The 23,572-nt window shown below is 41.9% G+C and overlaps 1 protein-coding gene across 8 annotated transcripts in view; it reads right to left on the reverse strand.

The window, feature by feature from the left end:
- Positions 1-12,678: 12,678 nt before the first annotated feature.
- mark2b (MAP/microtubule affinity-regulating kinase 2b) overlaps positions 12,679-23,572 on the reverse strand; it is a 76,684-nt gene continuing 65,790 nt past the window's right edge. For 2 of the 8 annotated variants that reach the window (XM_080451867.1, XM_080451863.1), the window contains exons 19-22: positions 19,078-19,104; positions 15,110-15,148; positions 14,026-14,135; positions 12,679-13,202 (exon numbers count right to left, since the gene is read on the reverse strand). In XM_080451867.1, coding sequence (XP_080307993.1) covers positions 12,850-13,202; positions 14,026-14,135; positions 15,110-15,148; positions 19,078-19,104 — 529 coding nt within the window. In that variant the 3' untranslated portion in view covers positions 12,679-12,849. The remainder of the gene's footprint in view (positions 13,203-14,025; positions 14,136-15,109; positions 15,149-19,077; positions 19,105-23,572) is intronic. The other 6 variants (XM_080451870.1, XM_080451864.1, XM_080451865.1 and 3 more) reach the window with 6 other exon arrangements.

Raw genomic sequence — 23,572 nt, forward strand, 5'->3', positions numbered from 1 at the left:
AGAGATGACATACATACACATACACACACACACACACACACACACACACACACACACACACACACACACACACACACACACACACACACACACACACACACACACACACACATTGTAATTGTTATTATGAATGTCTGTTTCTCTGTGTACAGTATACGTGTGCATGTATGTATCTATTTGTCTCTGTGCCTGTCTATGTCTGTCTGTCTGTCTGAATTATCTGCTCTCCCAAATTTCTGCAGTGCTGGACCAGAAAGGCAGTATGTTTTCACCTCTCTCTCTCTCGTTGTGTGTGTGTGTGTGCACGTGCGTGCAATCGTGCATGCTTGCACGTGCATGCGTGCCTGTGTGTGTCTAGCGGAAGGGGGAGGGGAAGGGTTGATCTTAAGACTGTGGAGCAGTTTCCACCTGTCAACCATCAGACTGTTGAACAATCGCTGAGCACTGTCGCCATGTCAGTCTTGACGACATCACTTTATGTACACTGATATATGACCGTTGTGAATGTAGTGGCCCAGTGATGTGGTTCTAAGAGTATATTCTTTTATTAATGGTCGTGAGCAATGGTGGAAAACGTAGTACAAAAAAAATATTAAAGGGACATTTCAGATATTTGATATTCGTTATTCCGATTAGATATTTGATATCTGATATTCATTTTATCATTCACACCCGCTTCCTATACAAACCCATTGTAACTTCAAACTCCACTTTAATCGTGATAGATTAATCGAAAACACCCATCCTTGGTTCTGGTGACCATGGCCTGGAATTTCGTCATTTTAGGGGCAAGGCCACTTGGCCTTTGGTAATGTCCATTTTTTGAGGGCACAAAGGCCAAATGCCAGGACAGGAAGGCCATCAAATAAAACAAGACTTTAGTCCATTGAAAGAATTAATTGAACTAAAAAAAAATATATGTAGACTATATATCTGCAGTGAAATAAATAAATGATGGTATTTACAATCTGAGCCATACTCAGCCCTGCACCAATCAAAGTCACTGGATTGGTTTAAAGATGGGGACTAAGGGGAGTTAAGAATTCAGAATCTCTAGTGTCTACACATGACAAGTAAGAGACACTGGTGTCTACATTATTGACAAGAAAGAAACAGAGGAGAAAGTGGTACAGTCAGCTGGGGCATTAGGGCCACTGTGGCCTCAGGGCATGCCATTGAGGGGCACAAGGCCAAACCACAGACAGACAGACAGACAGACAGACAGACATAGTAAAAAAGTATGGACAATGTTACGCCCATAGACTCTACAGACCGTAAATGAAGCCTATTTTTCAACGATTTCAAATCCGCCATCTTTCTATATCCTATGCACTCGGAAATGAATGCTATTGGTTGGGACCAGAGCGGGGGTGGGGAATGAATGCTATTGGTTGTGTAGCTTGTCAATCGAATCATCACAAGGTAGCCACGCCCCTCCTACAGCATGCCCTACTTTATCATCAATTTAAAAATAAATGGGACCATAATTTACCAAAACGCATATCATGGTGATTGAAATAAGACTTTAAACTAGCGACTGGAAGCATATTATAGTATTAATGACAATGTTTAATAAGGTAATAAAATCAAGTGTAAAGTTTGGCAAAAACCCATCCGCTTGAATGGAGCTTAATTACTTCTGACACCAGCAGGGGTGAAACAGGCCATTCATATGAACTGTCGGCCATGGCCTTCGTGGCCTCCCTGAAATTCCTGCCCTGCTGGTGACTGATATTGTCCTTCTAATGCGTGAGGGGGCTGTGTTTTTTCAATAAATTTTTTCATCTATTTTTTCAAAAAGTTGGGAAAAATAAAAAAAAAATCAAATACAATAAAAAATATATAAAATTAATGAAAAAAGTTATCGAAAAAACGTGGCCTCCTAAAAGTATTGAAAATTGGAAATACTTTAGTAAAGTAAAAGTACCTCAAAATTGTACTTAAGTACAGTACTTAGTTACTTTCCACCACTGGTTGAGTGATGATGATTCAGTCGAAGTATTCCCCTGTAAGCAAGCAGCAAATTTGGCTAACAAGATGATACCAGGCAGTATAACAGGACAAGTTCTTAAATGTATTAAACAAGTAAGTAGAGAATACATAGCACCGGTCACATTATGTGATCAGGAGATATGAGTCATAACAGATACATAAAGGAATAGAGTATGACAATTAAATGTAGCCTACTTCAACAGCATCCCATATCATTGGGCACAGTCAGTGTACTGATAAACAGTGGCCAAGGCACGCAGTAGGGTCCTACATATGCACGGGTCAAACAAATTAAGTCACGGCACCAAACCATACAGGTTTGGAAGATATAACAATGACCATGAATACACTCCATTGCTGCTGCACTGGCACATGCAGTAGGCCTATGTATACAGTACAGGCATGTAATAAAGAAGTTTGATATCGGCTGTCTGCTAATGTGTAGATATATAGTGTTTCTTTCTCTATTCTATCCCCCCCCCCCCCCACACACACACACACACACACACACACACACACGTCCCTATAACCAAAACCTCCTGACCCTCCACAAAATGCTGCTTTCTCCCTCGATAGATGGCCATGACACTTTTACATCAAGACAAAGGCCTGTGGGCGGGGCTTACTGCCTGGGCCATCTGCGTGCTGGGGAGCTGTGTGTGTGTGTGTGTGTGTGTGTGTGTGTGTGTGTCTGTGTCTGTGTCTGTGTCTGTGTCTGTGTCTGTGTCTGTGTGTGTGTGTGTGTGTGTGTGTGTGTGTGTGTGTGTGTGTGTGTGTGTGTGTGTGTGTGTGTGTGTGTGTGTGTGTGTGTGTGTGTGTGTGTGTGTGTGTGTGTGTGTGTGTGAGTGAAAGGGAGAGGGAGAAAGGGAGGGCAGTCACAGTGTCCTATGAAAGGCAGAAAAGTGAGTTGGTTGGTCTTGTAGGTGTCTCTCTCTTTATCCCTTCAAGCTAATGTTTAAAAGCTGATCGGTTTCTGAGTAGGTATTTACAAAGGCATTGGCCATTAGTCCCAAAGCTGACACTCTTTTCATTGTGATATAGCTGGGGCCTGGGGGAGGGGGGTCTTCCTAGATCATGGTGGTACAAGCTACATTCAAACACCAGAATTCTTACAGTTAAGGATTTCAAGAAACACATTAAATATTTAAGCTGGAGGTTAATAAAATGTTTATTAACCCACAACAGCTGAAATATGGAGGAATCAAACTGACGCCGTTCTTTTAGATTAGCCCTCTTTGTATCCTACTACCCAGACTCTCGCTTGGATTTCAACACCAGGTGTAAATGGGCCATACAGAACAAAAGCGAATTATGCATCGTGCCAGTGTTGCCAGGTTTTGTGAGAGAAACAAGCAACCAGGTTTATGAAAACAAGCCCAAAAGAAGTGACTAGGCTACGGCTATTTGAAAATAGCAGATCTATAAAAAGACTAAATATTTATTTCCCCCCCCTAATTTTTTTTTTTTTTTAACAATTCAATTCAATTCAATTCAATTTTATTAAAGTGTCAAATCACAACAAGTTGTCTCAAGACACTTTACATGTAGAGAAGAGACCCGACATCCCACCCTGAGCAAGCAATTTTGCGACAGTGGCAACGAAAAACTCCCTCTTAACTGGAAGAAACGTCAGGCAGACCCTAGGCTCTAGGGTGGCGGCCTTCTGCCTCGACCGTGTCGGGGGAAAGAAGAGAGAGAGAGGGAGAGACAGACAGACAGAGGAGAGACAGAAAGACAGAGGAGAGACAGAAACACAAATCTTGTATGGGGGGGGGGGGTCCATACTCCCTGGCACAAAATATTTTAAGATGGGGGGGGGCACCCGTTTCTAAAGCAACTACACTTTAGAAACAAGCCCAAAAAACTATAAAAAACAATAAAAGCCCAATATTGACAAACGACTTTACAGAAAAACAAGCCCAAAGTCGCTTATAATAAGCAGACTTGGCAACACTGGTCGCTTACAGACTTCAGGATAATGATATTTTGGACTGATCTGATTCTACTCCTACACTCCCACCTAGCGGTTGATATTAGAATAGCTGCTTATTTCCCCTTGGGCTCTTCATATTTTAGCCTCTCCAAAGATGTTTAGCCTGCAGTCAGAGACTCAGAGTCAGAGACCTGAGGAAATGCTCATGCATTATTGATTGAGCATGTAGCTTTAAGGTAGGCTAGTGTAAGTAATATTTGTTTGGGCTAAAACAAAAAGGCTTTTTGTTTGTGAAAAAGTTAAAGCTCTATATCAGTACTAATCATGTGTTTGGTCAATAACAGGCCAGGGATCTATACCCGTCTCTTCAGCTCCAATCCTCTGGCATCTGGCATTTTGTTTTATAATGCAATTTTGGGTCATGGGTGGGATGGCCGACAAGGAATTAATAAATAAAAACATTTTCAGGTGGGTTGCCAACTTAATCCAATCAGGAGACAGTACCCATTTATCATCTTCTATTTTCTTTGTGACATTCCTTCCGATTTGACTTGTCTAGTAGGGGAGGGGTCCCCCTGCACCCAAGTGACATTTTGTTGTAAGTGTAACCTGCTTTTTTAGGACCCTTATGGTGTTTCTTTCTTGTTGCCCAGGTCAACTAATGGTCCATGGGATTAATTTGTAACCCCTTTTAAACACCTTTAACACATTTTTCTATGTGATTTTGACCCAAATCATTCATTAAAGTGGTTATTATTAAGATTCAAGTACGTCTTGACTCTAGTTTTGATGTAGGCTACAGCTGTAACTGAGAGCTACTGTATATCCTGTATGAGTTCTTTCTCCTGATTGGATGAAATTGTTATCCCAGACCCCTGTTATTTAACAAACACTCTATAGCTATTATTACTATGGGAATATAGAGCTATATAACACTTATTTGAACAACATCACTTACAGCACCTTTAAGTGATGAAACCAAGTGGTAGGAATGTAGGAGGGGGGGTCAATTATTTTAATTGAGTTAACATGTCCATTCAACAGCTTTTTCCAGTGCAAGTAACTGTAAGTACATTTATTCAAGTACTGTACAATTTTGAGAAATGTTTTGACTTTACTGGAGTATTTCCAATTTTCAAAGTAGCCTACTTACTTCTACTCCACTACATTTCAGAGGCAAATATTATGCTTTACTCCACTACAATTATTTGAAAACTAGTTACTAGTTACTTTGTAGATTTTGATTATTATTACAAAACATACATAGCATTACCCACTTCAGCCCTACATACATTTAGGCCATTTGAAAATAGCAGATCTACAAGCGCACAATGTGTCGCGATGCAACGCATTGTGAGCTTGTAGATCTGCTGTTTTCAAAAGATTTTTAAACATTTTATGTTTTGAAATTTGAAAACTTGTGAACTGGGACATTCTGCATAATGAGTACTTTCTACTTCTGGTACTTTAAGTACATTTTGACATCAATACTTTTGTACTTTTACTCAAGTCAATTTTTAATTCTGGACTTTTACTTGTAACAGAGTATTTCTACATTGCAGTATTGATACTTTTACTTAAGTAAAAATACTTTTTCCACCACTGGCTTTTTCAATGCAGCTAGACTGCATACCTAAGTTGGTGTCATACTCGGAGGTTGTCACAACTCAAGCATTATGAAGGTTATTGGGAAAATGGCAAAAAAAAATAATGCCTCAAATCTTTCTGGGAGTAGGATTTTGTCATATTGCTGACAAAATGTATACATTTCAAATTAATTCACTGAGAGCAAGAAGTCACTCACAAGGTGCCTGGCCAATGTGTGATTGATGAAGGTTATTTGTATGGATTTCCACACGTCAGACAGCTGAGAAGGTGCACTGCGACTGCACTGAGGCAGACTACATGTTCAGCAGCGCTCAAGGACATCTGGGGATGCTGTGTTTTCTATAGACTCAGCACTCAAGAGGTAACTGAAATGATCTCAGACAAGCCAAGCTAAAACCAGACTTACTGGCTCACAAGAATCTCTTCTGCAGCATCCATTATGCTCAAGGGACACAGACATGCTTCTGAAACACAGGGGTTGGTTTGTTTGGTTCAGTGGTGGAACGTTTTACTTAAGTAAAAGTATCAATAATGCATTGTAGAAGTAGGCTACTCTGTTACAAGTATAAGTCCAGAATTCAACATTTACTTGAGTAAAAGTCCAAAGTTATTGGTATCAAAATGTACTTAAAGTATCAAAAGTACTAACATGTTTGAAAATAGCAGATCTACAAGCCCACAACGTGTCGCGATGCGTCGCATTGTGAGCTTGTAGATCAGCTATTTTCAACCTGTTTCCTAGGCTATGTGTTTTCCACTTCCTGTCGATTTCATTGGATATCATTGGTCATCTGACCAGTTTCATTGGATTTCATTGGATCAAATCGACAGGAAGTGGAAAACACACAGCCTAGGAAACAGGTGAATAAAATAGGGCCAAAGTGGTTAATGTATGTTCTATAATGGAATAATTTATATCTGCAAAGTAACTAGAAACTAAAGTTTTCAAACAATTGTAGTGGAGTAAAAGTACAATATTTGCCTCAGAGATGTAGTGGAGTAAAAGTAAAGGTTTTGGAAACAATTGGAAATACTCCAGTAAAGTAAAAAAAAATACTTAAAAATGTACTTAAGTACAGTACTTGAGTTAATAAAACATCAACTTATGTACAAACGTGGAGTAAATATACTTAGTTACTTTCTACCATGCTGTATAAGCATATATTTTGATGCTGTGACCTACTGACCTACAGTACATACAACTCAGGGTCAAAAATGTGGGCAGGACAACTTTGGCTTCCAACACACACTATGGAATATGCTCAACATGTCATATCGAAGCAAAACTAGAACAAAAGGCAGTCAACTAAGTATGTTGTATAAAAAGACTGATTTATGCATGTTAAGTCAGTTTAACTACACTAGACCATACCCGGTGAAGGTTATTGCACGTCCTGGTCACCCCTCCCCACGGGCAACCCCCCACACACCCCGCCACACACCCTCATGCGGCCAGAGCTGTCCCCCGTCACGAACACACATACGCGGCCGTCGCGCGAACACAAATAATGTCCATTTTGACACGTGCCTCCCCAACGTGCATACACGGCCACGGAGGCGAGTGTTCTGTGTGTGCAACAGTGCAACGCTGTGGGGCTGTAGATGCGACGCATGCGCACACACAGAGCCAGCGTGTGTGTCGCGACGCATGCGCAGTTTGATCGGGCACAGACGAAGACACCACAGACGAAGACGGACCGACAGAGGTTACTCAAATTATAGGAAGATACCTGTAACGCCAAACCTTCAGTAACACTATACCATATACATTATGATAATATTCATTGGACTTTAGCATTGTCCACCACACCATCAGTGATGGAACAAAGAATCAAGTAAATGTTTTGGAATGGCTAAGTCAAAGTCCTGAACTTAATCCAATAGAAATGTTATGGAAGAACCTGAAGTGAGCAATTCATGTGAGGAAACCCACCAACATCCCAGAGTTTGAAACTGTTCTGTAGAGGAGAGAATAGGCTGAGATCCCGCCAAGTTGATGTGCAGCATTGATCAACAGTTACCGGAAATGTTTAGGTGGCTTCACAAAAGATACTATAAGGAAAGCAAATAATCACATACTTTTGCCACTCAAAGATATGCATGGGATCATTTCCTCAATAAACAATGCCTATAATTCTAAAGATAGTTCAAACTTTGAAGCACCAATGTACACAAAGTTACTGTCAAACATGTAGGCTACACAATGAAAGTAATTGCAAAGCATAGGAATACCTCAGAGGTCAAACGTTTACAACACCCACCCTCATCTTATTGCTCAGAAATGCAAATGTTATCACTGCTTACCAAGCATGCACCTCCATAGATTTTACGCTAATACCGAAAGGCTATAAGACGAGACAGATCGCCCAGAAGAGAACGCAAGCTATCCATGTGTTAAAACTCATCATCTTTGAGTCAAAGAAAGGCTTGAAGGCCAACATGCCAACGACTGTGTGACAGATGACGAGCACTTAGCTGAAAATGTTCAGTTTGTGAGGTGCTTGTTAAAGATCACTTCACCCATTTTCAACCATATCTTCATATACTTGGTGACATCATTAGTGAGGACCATTTCTGTCTGCTCGCTCTGCATCTCAAAGGTGGGCTGATAACAGTTCAGAAACATTAGCCTACCATTATCAGTGGTAAATTCAAATTAGATTAAAAAACGTTACTGATGCAAGAACAATGGCTTTATTAACAATCATACTCACTTATCGTATTGTGACAGCAAATAGCTACATTTTATTATATTTTAAAAGCACTGTGCAGGTTTCATATTTTTTTTTTTTATGCTTAGCACTTTTATGTGTCCATCATCATATATATTTTTCACGTAAATTAAATTTGCACAGGAGATTTTAGGGAAGGAAATCGGATTGATTTCTGAACTATGTATAATTTCCGATCTGGGGCTTTTTATGGGCACTCTTTCTTCTTCAGTTACTGATAGCGTGATGTGTCGTAGATTACATTTCTGGCAATGAATCGATTATCGTAGATATTGTGTATCGTGACATCGTTATCGAGGGCCAAATATCGTCACAGTATCGAATCGTGAGTTACTTGCATCGTCCCACTCCTGAAAGACTATAGGCTGTAGTGGAATGCAGAAGGGCTGTGTGGTTCAATGCCTTATGCACCTACAGTACATGAAGATGTTCACGTAACCAGTCAAGTCCCCAAGTAGACACTCAACCACATAGTGCAGAGATTATCAATGTGGGGTGTTGTTTCCAGGCGGTCCCCAGCTAAAAAACAGATAGCTACCAACACCCTTATGGGTCTGTAACTCCAAGAGTGTACAAATGGAGCGTTGCTGGTCCGTTTGGTTCCATTTGAACACTGAGGAATAAATAGATAGATGGACCTAAACAAAGTTCAGATCAAAGCTCCGCGACGAGCCTTTGAGCCCAAATTATATTTCATTGTGCGCCGAAAATAGCCGAGCTGTTATTTTCGGCACGCAACGAAGTTGGTCTGAAGATCTCAACGGGCGACTTTCCCAATTTCCAAACCCGAGTCCCATCATCATCCTGACGGTTTATATGCAGCTAGACGAACATGCAAAAAGAATAGGTTTCAGGTTCATAAATGGTGCCGTTGCCCTTTAAAAAACAAAAACAAATAAAAAACACAATTCAACAACCCATTTGTTACACTGGTTTTAAATGCAACCAGCTTAATTTTTTAATATCATTGTTTTTATTACTATCATTGTAATTTTTCATCATTTCGTCTTTGCACAAAAAACAAACAAATAATACATTTGTCAGGAGTCGATCAGCCCTCCCAGCCCCCAAGTTCCCACCACTAAAGTTACAGTTTGCTCAAAAAACAAAAAACAAACCACATTTAAAATCAATGTAAATTACAGCAATGTAAAACGAAACATCAAATAAAATCAATCCTGAAAGAGAAGAATGATAATAAAACAAAAACAGCAACAGGCAGAATAATAATTAGAATCCAATACCCAGCACCGTAATACAATGATCAACTTTAAAAGAAAAAAAAAAACGAACAAAGATTTCGCAAATTGTGACGTATTAAAAACGTGAAAAAAAGAGAGACAACGGTTGTGTCACTGTGAAAGAGAGAAAGGGAAAGTAAAATGTTAAGTTAGCTACACCTGTTGAGGGGACATTTGTGACCCATCGTGCCTTGTTGACCCCCTCATTTCCAATCTGCTCCGCTATAATCCAGAGTCGTCTGTCCCTGAAGAAAGTTATTGACCACACCTGGGCGTGTGACAATTCGGGACGGGTCTTGCCCCCTGTCTGTGAGTCTGAGACACCAAGAAGCCACTGTTGTCTTGTCTTTTCTTGTTTGTTTGTGTTTGTAAGAGGATAATTTAATGCCAAATGCCGGTGTACGCACCGAAAATAGCCAATCTATAAGCTCACAACTCGTTGCGTCTGCGACGTGTCGTGAGCTTGTAGATCGACTATTTCTGTTGCTCGTCGCCATCGTACGACTAAGTATAAATCTTAGTAAACCCAGTAATGTGCACGGACACGAATGGGAGGGAAGGGGCAGACACATCGAGAGAAGGAAAATGTGAGACATGGGATATGGGGACATTCTCTGAGACACACACACTGGGTCTCCAAGGACTTTGAGTTTGGCTTTGTCCTTGGGGAGTGTGCGCAATGGAAGGCTATATAAACACGCCCTCTCTCCTCTCTGCACTTAACCTGCTTCCTCCTCCTCTCTCTCGATTCCATTTCAAGTCATTCTGGACCGGTGACAAGTTAAGGCTGAGAAAAAAAAAAAAAAAAAAAAAAGAATGACAAAGACTAAAAGAAATAAAAAAAATTAAAATAAACTACTTGTGTACAGCGCCCCCAAATGGCTAAAAGTAGAACAAGCAGTAGTCATTTAACACCACCCACCCACTACCTCCACCTTTTTGTCGACATCAGCGGATATGTGCCGTAGGGGTCACTGCTGTGTGCGTGTGTTAAGTGTGAGTGCCCGTTCCAATACATTAAGTGGTGTGCGTGTGTGTCTGTGTGTGTGTGTAAGAGTTGCACTACACTGAAAAGGCAGCAATGATATAATCAGATGTGCCACCCCTGACCATACCTGACCACAACCTGTACAAACCCCACCCTCCCCCCAAAAAACAAAAGGTCTCAACGACACAAAAATAGAATATTATCAAATCAAAATAGAAGTGAAAGAGGGAAAATTATTCACCGTTTCAACTTTTTTAAACTTTTTTCTTCCAGTGATCTGCTTTGTTTTTCTCTATTCTTTTTGTTTGTTTTTTCTAAATAGATAGCTTGGTGTTTATTTTTACTATTATTTTAACTCTTTGGAAACACGTAGTGAGAGACAGAGAGAGGGGAATTGAAGAGAGCACAGAGGATTAGATTTGAGAGAGAGAGAGAGAGAGAGAGAGAGAGAGAGAGAGAAAGAAGAGGTCAAAAGTGGGGACGGAAAGAATAGAATGAGGTCAAGTGGGGGACATTATGTCGGTTCCAAGCGCCAGGGTGGACATTTTGTGAAGGAAGGTGCAATGCCACCCAGAGCCATAACAAATATTACAAAATAAACATCAATGGTTTCCATTCGTGACACAAGTTAACCATGTGAACCCTGGCGTTCTGGGCATGTCATAATAGGCGAACATTCTGTGAAAATGGCAGATCTATAAGTTCACAACGAAGTATGTGCACTTGTAGATTGGCTGTTATCGCTATTTGACGTACAACGAAGTACATAGGGTTTAAGTGGTTAAGGGTCATCTCGTGTGGTGGTGACTAACCACCCCAAGAATCAAGAAAACAAAATTTGCAACACCACAGGGATGCTAACTTTCATTTATACTTCAGAGAAAAGGCAACATAAAATCTTTTACAACCCGCCCCCACCCACATCTTTTCCAGTGCACAACTTTTTTTTTCTTTTCTCGTTAAAGCAACCTGCATTAAAAGAGGAAAAGACAAGAATTAAATAAAGAAAAAAAATAGCGAGAGAGAGAGACAAAGATCAAAAGCTTCAGACTAGAGAGGTTTTCGGTCCGGCCATGGCGTTCCGAGCCCAGTTGGCACGGGACTTGGTGAGGTGGAGGGGGTCGGGAGGAGGGGGGTGGTCGCACGTGGAATTCCAACAAACACTCCAAGAGGCGAGGTGAAGGTCTGTGGTGGGCGTGCGGCATTCAGTTCACACATTAGAGGGAGAGGAGTGTGTGTGTGTGTGTGACTGTGTACACACACAGGGTTGAGTGTGTCGGGAGACTGGGTGGTTTGGGTTTGAGGGGGAACGATGTCAAAGAAGTCCATTTTTGGAGTTGGGTTGGGAGTGTCCTTTCACCAACGTGTCTGTCCGGATCACATACAGTTTGTGTGTGTGTGTGAGAGAGAAAGGTGTGTGTGTGTGTGGGGGGGGGGGGGGCTTCCACAGTCCTGGCTCAATGAGAGTCCACTGAGATTGTGAGACTGTGTTCAACTTTCTACCTGTTCCAGAATTCCAAAGAAGGGACTTTTATTCCTGGGAAATCTTCTATGAAAACACGCAATTTAGATTTCCAGTCATTCCTTTGCACCTTCTCTCTCTCTCTCTCACCTCCTATCTGTTCATCTCTCCATCCATCCCATCTATCGCTCAAACCAACACTCTTCCCTATTATTTTCCCGCTTTCTCATCCGGACTGTTTTGTTGTTGTTGTTGTGTGAACCGTGGTTAGAAAACAGAATAAATAGCAGGAGAGTGATCAAAGTGAGCACTCCTTGTAGAACAGAGTGGAGAATCATCGACATGCAGAGAAAACGTGAAAGGTTCCCTGGGAACACCTAAAGCAGAACTCGGACAGAACCCGGAAACAAAAGAACCCTGTTGTTGTTTCTGTGTAGAACATCAGAACTCAAGGAAACCAAGAGAGAGAGAGAGACAGAAGAAAAATCGTCAAGTCTCTTATCTACTGTTCTCAGGAAGTCGAATGAAATAAACCTTTTTTTTGGACGAAACAGTCTCTTGTGGCCGACAGCTCTACTTCAAAATCTTTTTAGTCGTCATTGACACTTTCCAAAATGAGACCCCCCCCCCCAAAATTCTCACGATGCACCTCACCTGCGTGTCCATGACATTCATTCCCAAACCCCGCCCCCCCCCCCCCAAAAAAAAATCCCGCCCCAATACAGCATCACTGCCACTAGGCATTCAGCGCCGCCCGAACCTCTACAAACAACTAAATGCACCCCCTCCACCACCACCCTCCCCGTGAACTCCCAGCACCCTCCTGCCTACCCATCTCTCTCTCTCTCTCTCCCTCCCTCGGCCTTCTTCCTCGGTGCTCGGCATCGCTCGGCTCACAGCTTAAGCTCGTTGGCGATCTTGGACGCGATGTTCTTGAAGGCGATGGACGTGCCGGAGATGCGCTTGAAGCGCACGCCGTTGAGCGACAGGCGCGGCAGCTTGCACACCTCCATCTCCCACTGCACGAAGTCGTCGCGCGCCGGGCTGCCCGACACGCACAGCAGCATGTATCGCTCACGCAGCTCGTACTCGCAGCTGTTGGAGTCCAGCACCTTGCGGATCTCGCGCATCATCTCGGCGGGCTCCATCGACGACGTGGTCTTCATCGACCACGTGAAGCGCAGCGAGCGCGGCTTGGTCGGGTCCTTGACGCCGGCCAGTGTCGTTGGTGGGGTGCCGGTACCACCTGGGAGGGAAGGGAAGGATAGACGAAGAGGATGGATGGAGAGGAGAGAGAGGTAAAGAGAGAGATGACAGAAACAGAGACCTTATTCATCTTGCATGCAATGCATCCAACAACAAGAACCCTAGCGTTCCTATTCTGGAGTAAACTTTGGTCGAAAATAGCAGATATGTCGCTCGCCTAACTGTCCAGCTCTTTAGTAAACAAAATACATTTTCAGGTATGGATACCAATATTATCCAGTCAGGAGAGAGAACGCCACAAAGATAATTTATCAGCCTAAATGTTAGTGTTCCAGTCCCATTCTTTTATTTGTTTCATCACAGGATAAAATTTGTATCCAGACCTGAAAAACATATTTTCTGTTGTAGAGAGAAGACTCCAGTACCAGGGACACCCTTGGACTGAACAACTCTACAGCAATGATTATTTTTTTAAATCAGAATATAGAGCTATTTAACACTTATTTTGTATATCAGTTACACCCCCTTTAAACATCTCTTGTAGCCAAAAGGGAACATTAACCGATCGTCATGATGGCAACAACTAGGGAAACATAGATGACTACAAGTAAAATGTTAAAAGTATTATTAACCCATTCAAACCGGGAACGCATCTGGGTAACCACTTTATCCATATTCTATACTTTGGCTATTCAAAAACAGCAGATATACAAGCTCATAGATATCATAGAGCTTGTAGATCTGCTATCTTTGAATAGCCAAAGTATAAAATAATGGTTATAGCTAAAATGACACAGATGCGTTCCTGGATTGAACGGGTTAACCAGTTAAGGACAATACATCCTTAATAAAGGCAGCATTACCAGTGTTCCCAGAGCCCGGTGAGGAGTTGTTTTCATCGTTGTTGGAGGGCGAGGAGAGCACACCGCCTGAAGTCTTCTCCGACTTATCCACCGTACTGCTCAGCATAGACCTGGATGGACGGATGGACGGATAGATGGACAAATGGGAAGGATTGGGGGGGGGGGGGGGGGGGAAGAGGAGGAGGGTTTAGAGAGGGTTGTAGTGGACAAGGAAAAGCAAAAAGGGAGATGGGAAGGGAGAAGGAGAGAGGACCAGAGAGAGAGAGAGAGAAGGGAAATTGAGTAAGGAGAACAAAGAGAGGAGAGAGGACAAGTACGAGCACGGAACACAGGATGTTGGAGAGACAGGAAAAAGGATGTTGGAGAGACAGATGAGAGGGAGGGTGAGACATGGGACAGACAGACGAGATGAGGGGCAAATAGACAAAAGAAAGAAATGTTTTTTTTCCCCTCTTTTTTTTCAGGGGTACTTTCCACAAGTACCCCTGTGTGTTTGTGTGTGTCTCTCTCTGTTGGAGACTGACAAATATCACCTGTGTGATATTTGATGAGCGTATATTAGAAGTATGTGAAGCTTGGGTTAAACTTCATCGTATGACGGTGTCATGTGCCGAAAATAGCCAATAGAAAAGCTCACAATGTATCACATTTGTGATGCGTTGTAAGCTTGTCTGTTGGCTATTTTCGGTGCGCAACAATGTCATACGAAACAAATTAGGCATTAGACTGAATGTCCTTGTTTAATTACACACAAACACACATTTGGGTACTAGAAAGGATTCTTAAGTCTTGCATGCATGCGCACACACACACGCCCCACCATGCGTATCGACCTACCCACCAACACGCACTCACTCGTTCACTCAGATGCTACCATTGGCTACCGGCCAAATCGCTCATCCCCTGATCGATCCACCCATCACCAATTACATTCCCGGTTAGAACACTTTCCCGGCCAATCACAACAAGGCCCCCCACGACTTGCATTATCAGCTACTGATTGGTCTGATTGGGTAATCATTGATTGACAGCAGGCTGTTGGGTTGGGATTTTGTAGGGTTTTGGGGTTTGGTCTGTTTCTCACCTGCTCCCCTCATCCCGACCCTCTCCCTCATACGGGCTCCTCGAGAAAAATCAACAAAAGTTTAGTCTTTTTTTTTATGGCTAGCGGGCTAACATTTTCAATCTAGTAACAACTAGAGCACTGTTTAGTGGGCTAACATGAGCACAGGTCACACCACTCTCGGCACCTAGTGCGACCGTTCCAATCCGAGCGCAAACGAGCCCGATAAAAAAAACGAACAGAATAGGACTTCTCCTCCCAGTTCTAGAAATATGATCAAAATTATTTTTATGATTAATTACTATGCCATCATGGCGACTCCTCAATGGAGCCACTGCAACATTAACTAGGGGTGGGATGTTGTATCCTTGGGTTACAAAGTGACCCTGGGAGGATGGTACGCAGTAGTATGCATATGAGATGGGATGCTTGAGTACAAATGGGTTTCAACACAATGAAATGAGAAGGGATGGTTTTGAAAAGCGGAGAAGACTTTGGAATGGTTTTGAAAGGGTAGTGGTTTGGATTGAAATGGCCCGGCGCAGTTTGGAACGGAACAGGGTGGTCGCGGTGAGGGTGGGTCCTGTGACAGCAAGGAGGCGTTAATGGTCCCACCACCTTCTGCTGTTATTAGTAACACTGAACCTACACACAGACTCAACACACACACACGAAAACAGACAGGCAGACTGATGCTGCCAAACACATATTTTCACTGACGTGTGTATATACCAACAGACAGGGTCCTAAGATACATACTGTACAAATCATAGACAGACGGACAGACAGACAGACAGACACGAATATTCTGTCACACAAACAAAACAAAAAGCTGACAAAAGGAGAAAAGCAGACGAGAGAGAAAACAAACGCATGACAGAACAAGTCTAAATTGACAACAACTATGAGACAGACAGAAGACATGCAAATACTGCAGGAAATGACAAATTAAGCAGTTTATAGTCTTTCTATATTTGGCATCATTCCAGTTCTGCCCCATAAAGACACATTCACATTAGCATCAAACAAAATAGCTCCTGCAATAGAAACATGGTTAGATATATAGTAAAAAATAAATTAAAGACAGGTGAGAAAGGGTGAAACATCTTAACAGTTAATGAAAGTGGTATGGACCATGTGAGATGGAGAGCAAGGCTTTCACATGAGCCATTTTGCATGTCCAAGCCAATTACAATTGAACACTTCCTAGGAAAATGGCTGCCATAACATGGCTCAATGTTTAAGTGCAACATGATGAAGTTCTACCTCGATGATGTGCTCGCTGCTTGGATCTCAAGGCTTACAGCTTTCCACTAAAGGGTAATTTATACTAGTCGCACACTAGAAAATAGCAGATCTACAAGCATACAACAACAGGTCGCACTGTGACGCGTCGTGGGCTTGTACCAACCAAGTATAAATTCTCACTGAATTATGTTGTATGGATACAATGGTTTATGGTTGTGATTTGCGACAAGGTGGGAGGAGGTAATCAAGTCTGGTTTCGTTCATCTATCTCATTTTCAAATGAAAGGTTGCGTGATTATCAAGGGGCGAGACTATTTAGAAAAGTCACCAAATTAAAATTGTCTCGGTGTAGAAACCATGGGGTGTGGATTGTAGCTGTAGGTTAAATTAATCAGGTGTTTTTGCCTATTCCAACCAGCAGGTGGTGCATTAGCCAAGAGTAAAACACAAGCAATACTCTACCTGCTGGCAAAGCCAGGTCAACACACTCACTGGTCAAGTGTGTGTAGGATTGTACAAATGTATGTACATTTGTATGGCATTACAAATGTCATAATTTGTAATGCATTACAAATGTGTGCATTGCCTGCGCCCATGTAAATACAAAGACAGGTGTAAACAGAAATGTGTCAAGGTCTGTGCATGTTTTATGTATGCGTCATAACCAAGGAGCCTTTTATTGGTGTACTTGCTTGTGTGTGTGTGTGTGTGTGTGTGTGTGTGTGTGTGTGTGTGTGTGTGTGTGTGTGTGTGTGTATATAATATATATATAATATATGTGTGTGTGTGTGTGCGTGTGCGTGTGCGTGTGCGTGTGCGCGTGTGTGTGTGTGTGTGTGTGTGCACAGCATTAAGATCTTTTTTCCAGCCACAGTAGGTCAAAGCCATCCAGTACTGTTGCTGCTGCTGTTAGACAGAGGAGAGAGAGAGCCAAAGTGAATAAAAAGGAGCCATATGAAAGGAAGAGAAGAGAGTGCAGCCTCCAGAAAGAGTGCAGCCTGAGAAACAAAACACTGCATTCCCCATCCTTCCTCTATCCACTCCTGCCCGATACCTCCGTCCAAAGAACAGATGATGCAAATGAACAACAACAACAAAAATCGCCTAACACGGTTCACAAAAACAAAACAAAAACCTGAAGAACAAACGCCACTGCAGCTCCGACGATGGGATGCTTGGTCTCCAAAGCTAGATAAACAACTGTGCTGCTCCAAAATCTGTCCCAGACTCAAGAGTTTAAATACAAAAACAACAACAAAAGAACTAGGCAGGTCAGCGGGGATATAAAAAAAAAAAAGTAAATCAAAATCGAAAAGGTTAAAGCTGGACCAAAAACACCTTTCACGTTAGTTTCATGTCAAGTTGAACCCACATCTCCCGCGTGGGAGATCAAACTGATACATTTGCGCCTGGATTGAATCCCTGCTTGGCCAAGGGAGATATTGCGCTATAAGCTTCTGGGAGTACTACTCGTCAACCAGTAGGTGTCCTATCAGACGCCAGGGTCCGAATGGCTCGATGGAAGAGCAGGGAGACCACCTCCAACCACTAAAGATGTTAGAGTTATTTTTGTATTAACCCATTCAATCCGGGAACGGATCTGTGTCATTTTAGATTTTAGCTATCACCATTATTTTATACTTTGGCTATTCAAAAATAGCAGATATACAAGCTGGTAGCATATATAATACAATATAATACATATATTATTTTGAAACATTTTTAACTCAAATTACGAAGTACTGCAATCCCAGATTTGACCAACAGGCGACGGCCGCTTCACTGTTCTACCGTGGCTATGGGGACCTTGTCCCACAGTGATGACATCACCTCCTGTCCTTATCGGTTGAAATGAGGCGAACTCTGAACTGTAGCCTATACTCAATAGTCTCGTGTAGCCAAACGATCTGAGATCTCTGCCTACCGATACGTCTGGTGAAGTCTAAATTCAATGTTGGGGCTAAAACTAGGTGGAAACAGTTTGGAGATTTAAGAAATAACTGCATTTCAAAACCAACGCAAACATCAGGAATGGTTTCCAAAGCGGTGGGAGTAGGTTTTGTTAGAGACCCTGGTCCACAGGTGGGAATCACTGATTTAGATGTCACTAGAAGTATCGAAAGGCGGAGATCTCAAGGACAACGTCACCTGTATGCGCGAGGCTGCAGGTGGTGGGTGGATGGGAGGGTAGGGGGGTAACTAGAGCTATCACACTGCTCAGACTAGGACACCGAAATCTGGGACACAAGCGCTGTGTGCTCACACACTCTATCTGGGGGGGGGTGGGTGTGAGGATGGGGGGGGGAGGAGTACTGGGAGGGATGGAGACATTGAAAGAAAGGGGTGAGGTGTTAATGTGATGCACCGTGGTGAGGAGTGGGTGAGGGAGTGAGTAAGTGAGTGAGTGAGTGAGTGAGTGAATGAACGGGTGAGTCTGAGACTGAGAGAGGGGGGGAGTGAGGTTAGTATAAAAACATAAAAAAAAACATAAACATAAGGTCCATAAACACGGCACTCAAAACCAAAGAGCTAAAAAAAAGGGCCAACCACAGAAAAAAAAGAGAGCTCAAAGACCAAGGCACAAGGGAAGATTTGAACAAAAAAAGCTGCACAAAACACCAAAAAAAAAGGAGAAAATATATATAGTGTATATATATATATATATATATCTCAAATATATTTAAGGTAGAGGATAATGTATAAATCAAGGGGTTATATTTAACAGTGGGGATGTTGCCTACCTTCTCGGAAACCTGAACGAGAGATTTCTACAAAAACAAAGGGATAAAGAAAGAAAGAGAAAAAAGAAAACGTATGTATAAAAACTGATATATTGGACTGAGAGACACGACGAGAGCAGATTTTGAAACAAGAGAACAAGAAAAATCTACGTTAGGGAAAAATGAAAACAAAAAATAGTAATAATGTCCAAAGTTTTGCTCCATCCAACCCCACATTGTATTTAAGTTGCGTAAAAAATAATACATGAAAATCTATAACAACAATTACATGTTACTGTCTGATTAAGAGTATGAAGTGGTATTTGAATGAGGAATTAACCACTTTATTTTATACTTAAGCTATTCGAAAATAGCCAATCTACAAGCTCACGACGCAATGCAACATGTTGTTAGCTTGCAGATCAGCTATTTTTGAAACACTTTGAAAACGATATTATTTAGAAAAGATGATGGGACGCCAGGGTGAAAGTGGTTATGTGTTTTAAAAGTTAGGGGTAATTCATGGGGCTAGATGTGTGAAAACTGGTCATTAAATTCACAGCAAAAGAACATGGCAAGAGATTTCATAGACTGTAGAAAAATTCCAATGAGGACCAACCACATTCGACATGAGATGGAATATCATGACATATCATCACATCTTGGGATAACCCAGTAATCCTGAAAAGAAGGGCTGTTTTTGAGGTGAGATGGTCAAATATGCATAGATCATAGTCAAAAGCCTTTCTACACACACACACACACACGTTCAAAAGAGCGTAATCAAAATAACAAATTGAGGAAACAACTTAAATCTTAAAACAAAAAGGTTGAGCAACTTCCATCTCCTTCACACATGCCATTCACTGTGTGTGTGTGTGTGTGTGTGTGTGTGTGTGTGTGTGTGTGTGTGTGTGTGTGTGTGTGTGTGTGTGTGTGTGTGTGTGTGTGTGTGTGTGTGTGTGTGTGTGTGTGTGTGTGCGCGCGCGCGTGTGCGTGCATGTGTGCGTGCCTGCGTACTTTTGGTCCTATAAGTATGTTTTGATGTCAATATTTTTGTACTTTTATTCCACAAAACCTTTGAATTCTAGCTTTTTACTTGTAACAGATTATCTTTATGTGGTGGTATTGCTACTTTAACTCAGATCTTTTAAGTAAAACATCGGAGTACTTCTTCCACCACTGGTCCTAGCGGAAAAGTGCTGAGGTCAGGTTATGGGATATCTTAATAAAACATACAGCTGTGTGTGTGTGTGTGTGTGTGTGTGTGTGTGTGTGTGTGTGTGTGTGTGTGTGTGTGTGTGTGTGTGTGTGTGTGTGTGTGTGTGTGTGTGTGTGTGTGTGTCTTTAGCTACATAAATCGCACCAGCACAGTAAAATCTCTGAGTACAAATCTGGACATGTAAGGGTCCATTTTTACACCCTCAGAATTAAAGTAACACTGAGGATTTTACTGAATGTGCAACCTGATCCCTCTGTCTCCACCACCTTCACTTCCTTTTAGCAAGCAAGCCAGGCGTGTGTGTGTGTGTGTGTGTGTGTGTGTGTGTGTGTGTGTGTGTGTGTGTGTGTGTGTGCGCGCGCGCCAAGGTGTCCCCACCAGTGGTATTTATAGTTGAAGGAAAAGTGATATCTCCGTTGTAACCATGGATACTGTCGCCATGGAGCTATGTTTGAGTGGGAGAACTGGAAAGTTGCTGCCTGTGTCTATTCGCTGTGCTCCAGGCGCGCACACACGCACACGTTGGTAGAGGTTTGGATTGTGTAGTTACACCATGTAACTCCAAATACTGGCGAGATATTTTCAATAGTTGATCCGGTGTTTAGAAATTCATATTCCAAAATAATCTCCTTGTTGATCAGCAATTTTTTATATAAACGGAGCAACAACTGAAGAAATCTGACCAATATTTGGAGTTACTTCATGGCAGTAACTACACAACCCAAGTTTAAAAGCTTACACTTCGTACTATGACGAAAAAAGCCGATCGACACAACGGAATGCTGATATTATGGCTATTTTTGGAAATCTTTCACCTACTGTAATGTCACGCCCAAAACATACCAGGTTGAAAGTGGTCAATTGTGCTTTAACGTCTCAAAGCCCAACTCCCCCACTAAAACACACGCACACCGTGACATTAAAACTACCAATACACAAACCTATTCCATGTCCCCGTCTCTCTACACACACTTTCTCACAGATATCCCAAACGTGCCTTCAGGGTTCATTGCTGACTAATGTATTAGGTCACAATGACTCACAAGTCTTAATGTTGTCTAGTGCTGCAACTATCGACTATTTCCTTAGCGATTATTCAATCGATTTTTATCAATCAGTCAAAATGTAATCGGTTATTTTCATTTTCTTGCATCATATCAATTTCGGTGATGTATAGCAGTGGTTCTCAAACTTTTTTGCTCGAGACCCAAAAGAAAAATTTCTGTCTCCGAAAGACCCAAGCTAGTGAAAATAACAGACCTACAAGCTCGCGATGAGACGCATTTTAAGCTTGTAGATCAACTATTTTCACTACTTCTTTGTTTTCTAATTTATGGAATTTCTTTTTTATTTCATGAAATTCTAAGGAAAAATCATTGAATTTGTTTTTAACTCATGAAAAACGTTGCTTTTTTTTTCTTTGAAAACATTTTGAAATATAAAAAACTAAATGTAGAACTAAATGTGACCCATAAAAATATATCCGCGACCCACAAATGGGTCCCGACCCAGTGTTTGGGAAACAGTGATGTATAGCCTCTTAATGTTGAGCTCTCGTGTATTTATTGCGATCAATTATCCACGGAGGGGCAGCCTAACTGGGGCAACCTGGCCTGGAAGCAGAACTGTGGTAAAAAAAAAACGTCCAGACATGAAGCCAAAACCTCCAGAAATGTCTCCTCAGGCCAGCGCTGTTCCAAACACAAGATTACAGGGCAACACGCTGCTGGGCTCTGACCAGAGTCACAGCTGGGACTTCACTGGAGTCTGTTGGACATACTGTACATATAGAGGTGAGCCTGGCCCTTCCACAGGAACATGGTGAAAAACACCATAACAATGACGTAAAACCAGCGTCAAACGACACGTGGTGGTTGAACTGACAACCGTTTAAAAAGAAATGGGGCTCGACTGCAAACTGAAGTGAAATCTCACAAAATACTGTATAAATAAAAAATTATAACAATGCATTCTGTTGGGAAGAAACCTAAGTATCTCCATACTTATTTTTATGTTTTTTTTCACAAACTAATGCCCTATTTTATACTTCATCTGACAATGTAGCTCAAAAGTAGTGAAAATTGTCGATCTGCAAGCTCACGTGCAGAGGTGAACTATTTTATTTTATTTTTTTAATGATATATATATTTCAAATATACATTTTCACCTATAATGACATGCCCAAAATAGGGCCGCCGGGTTGAAAGTGGTTACATCCGTGGGATTTTATAAATATTTAACCAATGAAAAGTATTAACAAGAGCTTGTGACTAAATAACTACATTGGATCCATTGGAACACAAAAGTTACGCTTTGGATGTTTTCTCCCCCATGTTTTGTCACCATGCCAATTAATTCCTCCCTACACACACAATTGTGTGTCTCACTGTTGTGTTGTAATCCTACTGACTCACCTGCCAGTGAGGAGCCCCCACCGGGAGGACGTAGTAGAGCCTCCCGTCTTACTAATCCCGCCCAACACTCCCTGCTGACAGGTGCCGCCCCAGCCCGTAGGAGTATGTGCAGTGACAAAATATCACCCTCCCTGCCCGGCTTCCCTTCCCCCCCGAACACAGGCCAATTGTGTTCATATTATAGAGCATCGCAGTTCCCGCCCACTTCCTGGTTTTTCCTGGTGCCGGAAGGAAAAACTCAATGCATTTTTCCCATTGTCATTTGCAAAAATATTTATATCTATTAATTTAAGCCTCGAATCAAGCCATCATGACATGACATGAATCATGACCATAAAACGTTTTTTTCTGTGATTTTTTTTTATTTTATATTTAATTATATGATATACTATATTTAATAAATACCCTTTGTTTTGCCGTTTTCAACAAAAAAAATTCACAGAATCAAACGTTTTATGGTCATGATTCATGTCATGATGGCTTGATTCGAGGCTTAAATTAATAGATATAAATATTTTTGGAAATGTCAATGGGAAAAATGCATTGAGTTGTTCCTTCCGGCACCACGAAAAACCAGGAAGTGGGCGGGAACTGCGATGCTCTATAGACGCTCGACAAAGTCGGATGCACCGCGGTGGATTCGAACACCCGAGACTCCGCGGTGGTGGGCACTGGGCAGGGCACTTTACCGCCCTTTTGCCACCCGAGCACCCTATATATCAGTGGTTCTCAAACTTTTTCATGTCAAGGACCCCCCAAAATGATGATGATTGTGATGCCATATTAACTCATTTTGCTGGGGACCCCCTGGTACTCTCCCACGGACCCCTGGGGGTCCCCGGACCCCACTTTGAGAACCAATGCCCTATATAACATAATA

Source organism: Gymnoscopelus braueri (assembly GCF_963280865.1).
Source record: "Gymnoscopelus braueri genome assembly, chromosome: 15".
Classification (NCBI taxonomy): domain Eukaryota; kingdom Metazoa; phylum Chordata; class Actinopteri; order Myctophiformes; family Myctophidae; genus Gymnoscopelus; species Gymnoscopelus braueri.